Source organism: Lipotes vexillifer, unplaced genomic scaffold (assembly GCF_000442215.2).
Source record: "Lipotes vexillifer unplaced genomic scaffold, Lipotes_vexillifer_v1.1 scaffold232, whole genome shotgun sequence".
Classification (NCBI taxonomy): domain Eukaryota; kingdom Metazoa; phylum Chordata; class Mammalia; order Artiodactyla; family Lipotidae; genus Lipotes; species Lipotes vexillifer.
In genome coordinates this window covers 3,322,203-3,333,933 of record NW_006793997.1, presented here as the reverse complement: position 1 = coordinate 3,333,933, position 11,731 = coordinate 3,322,203, and the positions used below count along the sequence as shown (strand labels likewise).

The following is an 11,731-nucleotide window of genomic DNA, read 5'->3' as shown; positions in this document are numbered from 1 at the left end:
CCCGTGTCCCCTGCATCGGCAGGCGGACTCTCAACCACTGCGCCACCAGGGAAGCCCTACCCAGGGAGGTCTTATTCTGGCTCTTCTAACTTCTTTATTCTTAGTTTGATTTAAAGAGAATTTAGGCTTGGTGTTTAAAAAATATATATATATCCCTTGACTTTTAAGGATTGAGAAGGTAGAATTGGGCGTTTGGGATATGGGGCAGGGGCCCATGATAGTGGTGTGGTAAGTGGGCATTTGTATTATGTCCAGTTTCTACTTGCAGATAAAGCTGCAGAGAATACATAATCCAAAGTGTGTTTACTACATGTTGGGCTCCAAAAAGTACAAGTGGAATGAATGCATGAAGAGTGAATTGGTTAAGAAAGGGCTATGGAGTCAGGCACACCTGGGGGCAGGCCCAAGCTCTGTTTCTGACTTGTTTGACCTTGAGACAAGTCACCTGATGTTCTCATCTGTATAATGAGGACAATGACAGTTTCTGCCTTAAAAAGGCAGTTGAATAAAGAGCTGATACATGTATAACAGCAGCATGTAAGCGCTCAGTAAATGATCAGCTTACATCTGGGAATTCTGTAGGGCAGAGAACACGCAAGAGGAGCTCCGAGAATTCCAGGAGGGAAGCCGAGAATATGAAGCTGAATTGGAGACGCAGCTGCAACAAATTGAAACCAGGAACAGGGACCTGCTGTCAGAAAACAACCGCCTTCGCATGGAGCTGGAAACCATCAAGGTGAGGTGGTGAGAGGAGACGCATGCAGGTGTGGATGGTGTCCAGCATCATGACTGGAAAAGGGAGCCTGCAGACTTGGCCCCGGGCTCACTTCCACCCCCAGGCCTGCCGGGCGTGTGTGGCACTTGAACTCTTTATGCCCCTGATGGAGGCGCTCTGTGAGAGGCAGGTCTCACACATGTCCCACGGCCATTCTTGGCTGTTGGTGACAATCCTGCAAGGCACATGGAAGGTAGACCCTTCTAGAGTATGGAGTGTCTCTGGAATTGCTGATTGTTATAAGGTCTAGGGTTATGCTGTCCAGAATGGTCGCCCCTAGCCATGTGCGGCTACTGACATTTAAGTTAATTAAAATAAAATAACTAGAAATTTAATTCTTTAATCATACTAGCCAATATTTCAAGTGCTCAAAAGCCACACGTCTCTAGTGGGTGTCATTGTGGGACAGAGAGGCTGTAGAATGTCTCCATCATTATTGAAAGTCCTGTTGGACAGAGCAGATTCCTCAACCTGGGCACTGTTGACATTTGAAGGCAGCCAAATGTGGGGGCTGAGTTTCATACTGTGGGCTGTTTAACAGCATCCTGGTCTCCACCCACTAGATACCAGTAACACCCCCTCCCCCAGGTTGTGACAACCAAAAATATCTGCAGACATTGCCAAGTATCTGAAGAACCACTTCTCTGCAGGGTAAAGAATGCCTTTTGGACACTCTGTAGAGCTTAGCAGATGATCACAAAGTGTAACTCTGTGGCCTAGGGACAGCTCTCAGCCCTTACTGCCAGGCAGGGTCACCTGGCCAGCTTCATAAACGTTAGACAGGCCTGGACCCACCCCGCCCTGAGATTCGCATTCTCAGGAAGTCTGGGTGGGGCCCCAGCATGTCTGCATGTCTTGTTTTTTTTTTTCTTTCTTTTTAAAACAAAGCTCCTCATATATTTTGATGAGCCACTGGGAGAACTAGCCAAGGCCCTGCAGTGTGAGTCCAGGGCTTGGTGTGATGCACAGTGGAAGGAGATGTGTCCCTTGCCCTCTGGAAGCTTTGTGGGGAAGACAAACCTAACAGCTGGAAACACTTAGTGAAAAGATGCTCAGTTATGTGGTACTCACCATGAGATCCTCCTGAGAGAGATTTGCACAGGTTGTAGACAGCATCATGGAAGAGATGGGAGGGACTTGAGCTGGTGTTTGAAGGTGTGTGTGTTTGTGTGTGTGTGTGTGTGTGTGTCTAGCCAGCAACTTGGTGTACAAGGGTTTGATGAAGAGTTAATATGGAGCTGCCACAGACATGGGCAAGAATGACTGTCAAGTGGACCTTGGGAATCTGGCTTTACTAGCATGTGGGAGAAAGCGGGGCCAACAGATGGATTAGGGATCGAGGGGTGAGGAGTAGCAGAGGAAGGACCACACAGACCATAGAAACTGAGCAGTGGACTCTTAAGCTTTTATGACATAGACCACAGAGCCCAAGCTGGCCACCCACAGGTCAGTCTGGCCCATAGATGTTGTTTGCTTAAGCCTTTAGTGGTTTTCACTCAACATTATATCATGAAAGTTTTCAAGCACACAGTAGGGTTTTCCAGTGAACACCTGTATCCACCACCTGGGCTCTACCAATGACCTTTGCCATACTTACATACTTTATTATGTATCTATCCATCCATCAATCTATCTTCCCAATGCATTTCAAAGTGAATCACCAACATCTGTACACTTCCCTGTAAATACTGCAGTAGGCTGTTAACTAGAGGTGAGGGTTTGCTTACAGTTTGTTCTTTTGATAGTAAAATTTATATCTTTAGTGGGTTTTAAAAAAAAAAAAAATTAGTATCAACATTCAGAGTTGTGAGGCTTCTTGTAAAAACTTAGATTTCCGACTTCCTTTGATCTTCCTTTGGTGGATCTGGTTACCCCAGGCCGGCCTTCTTCCACACCGGCAAAAAGCTGAGTTGTGGTTGCTTAGACAGAGCAAGCCTTCTCCAGTTTGCCCCAGTCCCCACTTCTGTCCTTTCCCACCAACTCTTGACACCGGGGACTGAGTGTCTTTTGCTGCTTACACATGGCCCACGTCACTCATTTTGTTAACAGCCTGGCCCCTGCCCTAGGCACTGGGGAATCTTTACAGTCCTTACACTGATGGGGGCTCAGGGATGGGAAGACTAGTGGTATGAACCATCGTTTGGAGAGGGTAGGAGGATGTGCTGACTAAATATCATGCAGTTGCTAAGTAATTAACCACTTCCAGACTGAGCCATTGAACCAGCAGAAGACCTCTTCATTACAACCACATGGCAGGTTCATGAGACACAGTGTGTGGAGCAGGCGAGGAAACAGAACTACCTTGGAGTGAAGAACTGCCCCCAGCACATATTTCTGTCACCTAAGAGGAAAGTCTTCTACTGAGTCAGACTCCTTGACAGATGGCTTATTCATTGCAAGTTGAATAAAAACGCTTGTAAGGGATCCAACAGAGCATCTATTGATGCCTCCATCAGCTGACAGTTTATTATAATTAGCCCCAAATGAAAGCGCAACAGCTTTTCATGTCCCCAAGTTCAAAGGACAACATTTGAATCCTTATGCTGGTGGACAAGCCCAGTAACTGCGTCTTCTTGGAACCTGTGTTTGGAACTTAGGTTAGTGACCTAGGATCCTGTACCCTCCTGTTTTATTTGGGGAGGCACCCAAATCAAGCGTGGGAAGCCATCAGAGCCATGCCTGGGAATTCGCTCGTGCCTGGGCCTGGTCTGCCCCTGCTTGTCTGAGCCAAGACACTTCCTGTGCTCATAGCCAGCAGCGTGAGGATGTGACACCACTCCCTGTCCTCGCCTTGTAAATAATCTGCCAGTTCTGTGGACCTTCTTCTTTCACCATGGCTCTGGCCACGCCTCTCTGGCCCCAGTCACCATTACATCACTCTCCCCAGCGCCTCCAGACTGTTTCTAGCAACAGCTTTGTTTACTCGACTGACCCAAGAAGAGGAGTTGGCCTGTTTTTCTAACTTTCTAATTAGACTTGGGCCTTTCCTGTGGGAAGTGTTTTCTTTCATGTTTGTAGATGAAGGAAAGGTGGTAAGGGTGTTTGATGATGGAAAGTAATTCGAGAGAGGAGCCAGAGCCAGAGCCAGAGTGAGTGAGTGAGTGAGTGAGTGTGTGTGTGTGTGTGCACGCACGTGCGTGCGCACGCACATGTGATCAGTTCCCATGTGATCTGGATGGAAGTGGTTGAGGGCAGTTTAGTGTAGTTGTTCTAAGAGCACAAGCCCAGGTGGCCGGGATGGATCTTGGCTTGGTCACGTGCTTCCAGTTGACTTTGGGCTGACGAAGTGACTGAGCCTCAGTTCCCATGTCTCTGAAATGGCGTTAAATGAGGCAACAAAAACAGCGTCCTGAGCCCAGAGGCTGGCGCAGAGTAGACCTGCGGTAAATGTTAGCTGCCATAGCTGGGCAGCAGCAGGTTGTTGAGACGTCATCTGGGCTGTGCCTTGCCTTGGAAAGCACCAGCTAGATCACACTAAGCTTCTTTTGGTAAAAACAACAGTCTTGTTTTCTTCCTTCTTCCCTTCCCTCCTGCCTCGCTTTCCCTCCCTCCCTTCTCTCTCTCCCTCCCTCCTCAGAGGCCCAGAAGTTCCTAACTCCCCCATGCCACAGGGAGAGTGTCCTGGGTCACAAAGTCAGAACAGTTGTCAAACTGAGTCCATGATGTCCTGATCTGACTGTGAGGCACAGGCAACAAAGTCATTGTGATTCCTGCTATTCTGTCTGTAATCCAGGGATATCATGTGAAGTTCATCGGTATTGCCCTTGTGGATCAGGCTCGGAGAGGTTTATGAGGCTTTCTGTGGCTGTGGACACCTTGCACAAAATGATTTCTTTGAAGATTGTTGGGGGCTGCTTGATACCAGAGGCTGCAGGGACCAATGTGGGAGAGGGCAGGGTATAAGATGCTCAGGAAGCACTCGGGACTTGACAGCTTGATGGCCCCCTCCCTGTTCCCCCCATCATCCCTCATTTGCTTAAGAGTCCATGTCTGTGGACAGAAGGTTCTCCTGACTGAGCTTAGGCTTCTCCTCTGGCATGAGTGTGATGGGAAGGCTGGTCCCACAAAGATCCTAGAATAAGGGAGAGAGAAATCCCCTAAAGAAATTGACGTGGGACTTACCTGGTGGTGCAGTGGTTAAGAATCCACCTGCCGGTGCAGGGCACATGGGTTAGAGCCCTGGTCCGGAAAGAATCCCACATGCTGTGGAGCAACTAAGCCTGTGAGCCACAACTACTGAGCCTGCGCTGTAGAGCCTGCGAGCCACAACTACTGAAGCCCGCGCACTGCAACAAAGAGTAGCCCCCGCTCACCGCAACTAGAGAAAGCCCACACGCAGCAACGAAGACCCAAAAGCCAAAAATAAATAAATAAATAATATAAATAAATGAATTATAAAGAAATTGGCATGCCGGTGGGCTGTGCAGAGGGGGAGGAATGGATGCTCAGCAGCAAGGGACAACACACATGCACTGCGACGGAGAGGGTTATGTCCCAGGATTAACCTTCAGTGTCCTAAGGAGATGACAGGGAAGGGAGATAAACATCCTCATCGGGAGTCTTAAATCATTCACTCAGTGTTGATTCTGTCCTTCAGGAGAAGTTTGAAACACAGCATTCTGAAGGCTACCGGCAGATCTCAGCCTTAGAGGATGACCTTGCCCAGACAAAAGCCATTAAAGATCAACTTCAGAAATACATCAGAGAGCTGGAGCAAGCCAATGATGACCTGGAAAGAGCCAAACGGTACGTTGGGAAGGAGAAAAGAGGTTTGGGAGCCTTTTGTCTCTGGGTACCAGGCACTGTGCTGAGGGTAGAGAATTCAGCACTGAGCAAAGCCAGTGCCCTTGTGGGTCCTACAGCCTCACAGGAAATGGGCAACAGGCAGCAAGTGCTGCAAGTCCAGGGTGCTGTGGGAGCATGTGATTGATTATATTAATTTGTCCATTGCTGGGAGAATATTAGGCAAGCCTTCCCAAAGGAAATGCCATTTAGGCTAAGACCGAGGGATGCCTAGGCATTTTCACTCTTCCTAGGGGAAGAGTGTGGGGTGAGAACATTCCAGGCAGAAGGACAAGCATGTGCTTAGTAAATAGGCCCTAAGATAGGACAGTATTTCTTAAACTGATGTTCTGAAGTTTAGCAGAATACTAACAATAATAAATAAGTTATTGAATAACTACTCTGAGCCAGGCACTTTTTTTTTTAAGAAAACTTTTTTTTTTAAAGATTTAGATATAAATTACAGCGATATGCACAGATCTTAAGAAGTATACAGTTTCATCAGTGTGGACAATTGTGCACATGCCCCACACTCCTGTTGAGACACAGGCCCTTGGCACTGCACTCACAGCTCCTTGCATTCTTTTTTGCGGTTGCTTTAGGGACCCCAATACACACGCTCAACTTTTCAGTCTACTTCATTAATAATGTACCAAATGCAGAGGCCTTGCAACCTTAGAGTTTCACTTGCCATCCTTGAACTTTATGCGATAGCCGTAATGCGAGAAGGTAAGATAGTAAAAAGATAGCCTTTCATATTTACCCACAGATTTACAGTTTCTGGTTCATTCCTTCTTGAAGTTTCCCTCTGGTTATCATTTCCCTTCAGCTTGAAGAACTTCCCTTAGGGTTTCTTGTGGTGCAGGTTTGCTGATGGTGAATTCTTCTCGCTTTAGTTTATCTGAAAATGTCTTCCTTTTGCCTTCATTCTTAAAGGATATTTCCACTGGATGTGGAATTCCAGGTTGACAGGTGTTTTTTTTCTTTCAGCACGTTAAAGATGTTCTGCTGTCTTCTGGTCTCCTTGCTGGAGTTCCGAAGTTAGTGGTCATTTGAATAGTCACTCCCCTGTATATAATATGGTGTTTTTCTCTGGCTGCTCTCAGAATTTCTCTTTATTTTTGGTTTTTAGCAGTTTGTGATGTGCCTAGATTTTGTATGTATTTATCCTGTTAGGGGTTTGCTGGGCACTTGGTCTGTAAATTTGTCTTTCGCCAAATTTAACTTTGGTCATTATTTCCTCAAAGATTCTTGCTGCCCTCTTCTTTCTCTCCTCTTCTGGGACACCAACTACACACATGTTGTGTCCCATGTCCTTTTGATATTGTCGCACAGGTTTCTTAGGCTCTGTTCATATCTTTTCCTAATTTTGTCTTGATTTCTCAAATTAGATCATTTCTATTGATCTGGTTTCAAGTTCACTGACTCCTTCTTCCCTCCTCCAATCTGCTATTAAGCCAGTTCCAATAATGTTTTATTTTAGATATTTAAGATCTAGAATTTCCTAGTCTTCTACTGATACTTCTTTGTTTGCATCCTTGAGATAGTTATAACAACTTTCTTTAAGATCCTTTTCTGCTAATTCTAACATCTGGGTTATCTCAGATGTTAGATGTTCCAGTGATTGCCTTTTCTACTGAGTTTGGGTCACATTTTCTTGCTTGTCACATGTCTAGTAATTTTGGATTATATTCTGGACATTATGAATGATGTGTTGCAGAAACTGTGGATTCTGTTATGTTTCTAATTTGTTTGTTAAGTAGGCTGAACTCACACTCCAAACTCTGTCTCCCTTTGATGGGTAGTAGGTGAAATCTGTTTGACGCTTTTAACTTGGCTGCTTCAAGTCTGCCATGTACATGCATGGTTCAGGGGTCAGCCAGAGGTGTGGGAAGAGTTTATATGCAGAATTTGGGATTCCGCCAAGGTGGTGGATTTTTATCACTGGAGCTATAGACCCAAAGCTTATAAGATGCAGAATTCAGCCACTGCTGTTCCTTCTTCCAAGTGTTGTCTCTCTTCCAAGTGTTGTCTCCCTTCCAGTTTTTGCCAGTGCCTTCAGATCATTGTTTTTCTCGTTTCACCCAGAGTTTGTAGTTGTAATCTATAGGATGTTTGGTCTGATACAAGCTACCTTATTATTAACAGAAATGGGACCTCCTTTTTTTTTAAATCAGTTTGTAAGAGTTCTTTGTGTATTTTTGCTGCTCATCTTTTGTCCTGCATTGAAAAATATTTTTTACAAATAATCTTTTGTCTGTTGACTTTGTGGTATCATTTTTCATACAGATATTTTTCATTTTGGGGTCATCAATTATGTCTTTTATAGCTTCTAGGTTTCCAGACTTCACTAGGGACATTTCCTTGATCGTTTGATTATGCGTGTATTCTCTTAATTTTTTTGCAAGATTTTTTTATTAATTGTTTTAACTTATGCTTTTAATCTACCTGAATTTATTTTTCTACCTAGTATATGTGTCCCATTTTATTTTCATTAGGTAGATAGCCACTTGTGCCAGTACTATGTGTTAAACACTCCATCTTTTTTCCACTGAATTGAATGCATCTCTGTCATATGTTAACCTGCCATACAGTTGTTCCTTGGTATCCATGGGGGATTGGTTTCAGGACCCTTGAGGATACCAAAATTTGTGGATGCTCAAATCCCTTATATGAAATGGTGTAGCATTTGCATATAACCTATGTGCATCTTCCCATATACTTTAAATTATGTCTAATTATAATACCTAATACAATCTAAAATCTGTATAAATAGTTGCCAGTGAGTGGCAAATTCAAGTTTTGCTTTTTGGAACTTTCTGGATTTTTTTTTTCCTGAATAATTTTGATTTGTAGTTGGTTGAGTCCAAGGATATGCAACCTACAGATATGGAGGACTGACTGTATATTCTGGAATCTAATTCAGGATTCTTCTTTCTTTTTTGTCTAACGTGCAATTTATGAATTACTACCAACACCATAATGACTTGGTTCCTGTGGCTTTGTAGTATTTTCTGATTTTTGGCAAGCCACTGGCTTACGATCATTTCTACCCATGTATCATTGATGAAAGCAAGTCACACGGCCAAGCCCTGTCAAGGGGTGGGAAAGTACATTCCACCCACAATGAGGCCAAAGCAAGGGTGTGGCTACAGGGACGATGAAGAATTGGGACCAATAATGCAGTCTATCACAAAGAGATAGTACATTCACATGATTCAAAAATAATATACAAATGGGTAGAGTTTTAAAATTCAAATTCAAATAGAAATTTATATTATTCCCCCCACCCCGTTCTTTTTCCCACAAAAGAGCATTCTGTATACAGAATGTATGTACTATTGTACATCTTGCTTTGTCACATAATAGATTTTGGAGGTCACTCTGTAGTAGGACACAGAGGATTCTTTGTTGTTTTTTTCCAAGTGCATAATATTTTATTGTATGGTTGGTATTGTATGATACATAATTATTTATCCATCCGCTGGATATTTGCTGTATTTCCTTTCTTTTGCAGTGATAAGTGTTGCTGTAGTGAATGATATGCATTGCTTGCATAGATGTATATCTGTGGAATAAATTCCCAGAAGTGGAATTCTTGGGTCAAAGGACATATGCATATGTGTTTTGATAGTTTTTGCCCAATTGTTCTCTACACTTGTACCAATTTCCATTCTCAGCACTTATGTGAGTAAGTCTCCATTTTCCAAATAGCTTCACTAAACAATGTTTTTCAAACTTTGGATTTCTGCCAATTTAATAGGTGACAAATAGGTACATTTCTGAAGTATGAGTGATCTTGAGTTCCTTTTCATATATTTAATAACTGTTTTATTTCTTTTTCTGTGAACTCTTTATCTTCTTGCCTGTTTTCAAATTGGATTGCTGGTTGTTTCTTCTCATCAGTTTCTAGGAGATGTTTATATATTTGTTTATGATACGAATTGAAAATGTTAGGAGTTTGTCATTTGTCTTCCATCTTTGTCTATTGCATATGTTACTATTGAAAGTTATTTGGATTTCTGTGTAGGCAAATTTATCTGCAGTCCCAGGTTTATAAAACAATTAGCCTCTGTTTTCTTCTTGTATTTTTATGTTTCCTTTCTTTCTTTCTCTCTCCTGAAGATGCATTGGACTCACATTTTAGCCAGATGCTGAATAGTTGAATATTAAAATCATATGTGGTAGAGACCCAAATCATCATTATAGAACAAATAAAGTTCTGGAATACTGAAGTTATATTAAAAAAAACTTTAAAACATTACAATTTACAATTTCATTATAAAATTTTAATGGTTATATGTGGAAAATTTGACAGTCTACTGCAAGAACGGTAATTTCTCAGCACCATCAGCTATTTGCTTATTTTGGTCTCTCCAACGGTACATCCGTAAAACCAAATGACTCACTTTTAACTGAGGAAGGAGATGACCTTGTGAAAGGATAACCTTGAAAGACTCCAGGCCTAACTGAATTAACTAAAAAGTAAATATATTCCTTAAAGGGTATTTTGTTTAATATGTGAATGCCAAGATGCCAAAAAGTTCAATGAAGATTAAAATTGATTTAATCTAATTTTTTAAAAAAGTATCTGTGGGCTACCCTGGTGGCACAGTGGTTGAGAGTCCGCCTGCCGATGCAGGGGACACGGGTTCATGCCCCGGTCCGGGAAGATCCCACATGCCGCGGAGCGGCTAGGCCCGTGAGCCATGGCCGTTGAGCCTGCGCGTCCAGAGGCTGTGCTTCGTAACGGGAGAGGCCACAACAGTGAGAGGCCCGCTTACCACAAAAAAAAAAGTATCTATGTGTTATTACATAGACACTTTTTTTTTTTTTTTTTGGCTCTGCCACATGGCTTGTGTGATCCTAGTTCCCCAACCAGGGACTGAATCCAGGCCCCTGCGGTGGAAGCACAGTCCTAAACAGTGGGCTGCCAGGGAATTCCCTACATAGACTTTATTTTTAATTTTTTGTGGTAAAAAATTTGACATCAAATTTACCAACTTAACCATTTTTTTTTTTTTTTTTTCCTTGCGTTATGCGGGCCTCTCACTGTTGTGGCCTCTCCCATTTGCGGAGCACAGGCTCCGGACGCGCAGGCTCAGCGGCCATGGCTCACGGGCCCAGCCGCTCCGCGGCATGTGGGATCTTCCCAAAACGGGGCACGAACCCGCGTCTCCTGCATCGGCAGGCGGACTCTCAAGCACTGCGCCACCAGGGAAGCCCCCAACTTAACCATTTTTAAGTGTGCAGTTCAGTAGTATTATATGTATTCACATTATTGGCCAACAGAACTTTTTCATCTTGTAACATTGAAACTCTATACCCACTAAACATTAATTCCGCTCCCTGTTTCCCTTCAGCCCTTGATAATCACTTTTCTACTTTCTGTTTCTATGATTTTGACTACATTAGAAACTCCATATGAATGGAATCAAATAGGATGTGTCCTTTTGTGACTGGCTTCTTCTCTTAGCATAATGTCCTTGAGATTCGTCCGTGTTGTAGCATGTGACAGGATTTCCCTTTTTTAAGGCTGCATAATATTTCGTTGCATGTATGTACTGCATTTTCTTTATCCATTTATCTGTCAGTGGACACTTGGGTTGCTTCCACCTGTTGGCTCTTGTGAATAATGCTGCAGTGAACAAGGGTGTACGGATACCTCTTTGAGATCCTGCTTTCAGTTCATTTGGATATGTACCCAGAAGTGGGACTGCTGGATCATACAGTAATTCTACTTTTAACTTTTTACAGAACCTCCGTACAGTTTTCATAATGACACACCATTTTACATTCCCACCACATCCTCACCAACACTTGTTATTTTCTGTTCTTGGGATGGAGGCCATTCTGATGGGTGTGAGGTGATACATAGACTTTTAAGTATTTATTGGCTCAGAAAGGATATGTTCTTAGTTATCTAACAGATGTATCTCTTAATATTCATATTTACTGAAAATCTCTTTTCCTGCTTAACTATTTTCAGGTTCTCATAACTGTCCATGAGATTAACAGCTTTCACAGTTTTTATGTATTGCAGCATTTTACTCTTATGATAATAAATATGCAAATACATCAGTTGACAGAATTTCACCATATAAAGGACATAAAGCAAGGACATATTACTGACTCGGCCTGATTGTATACAGTCAGGGGGGTCGTTGATCCACA

The 11,731-nt window shown here is 43.1% G+C and overlaps 1 protein-coding gene across 1 annotated transcript in view; it reads left to right on the top strand.

Moving 5' to 3' along the window:
• NDE1 (nudE neurodevelopment protein 1) overlaps window positions 1-11,731 on the top strand; it is a 27,133-nt gene that overhangs the window by 1,592 nt on the left and 13,810 nt on the right. Inside the window, exons 2-3 of the mRNA XM_007466945.1 lie at window positions 583-736; window positions 5,373-5,521. Coding sequence (XP_007467007.1) covers window positions 583-736; window positions 5,373-5,521 — 303 coding nt within the window. The remainder of the gene's footprint in view (window positions 1-582; window positions 737-5,372; window positions 5,522-11,731) is intronic.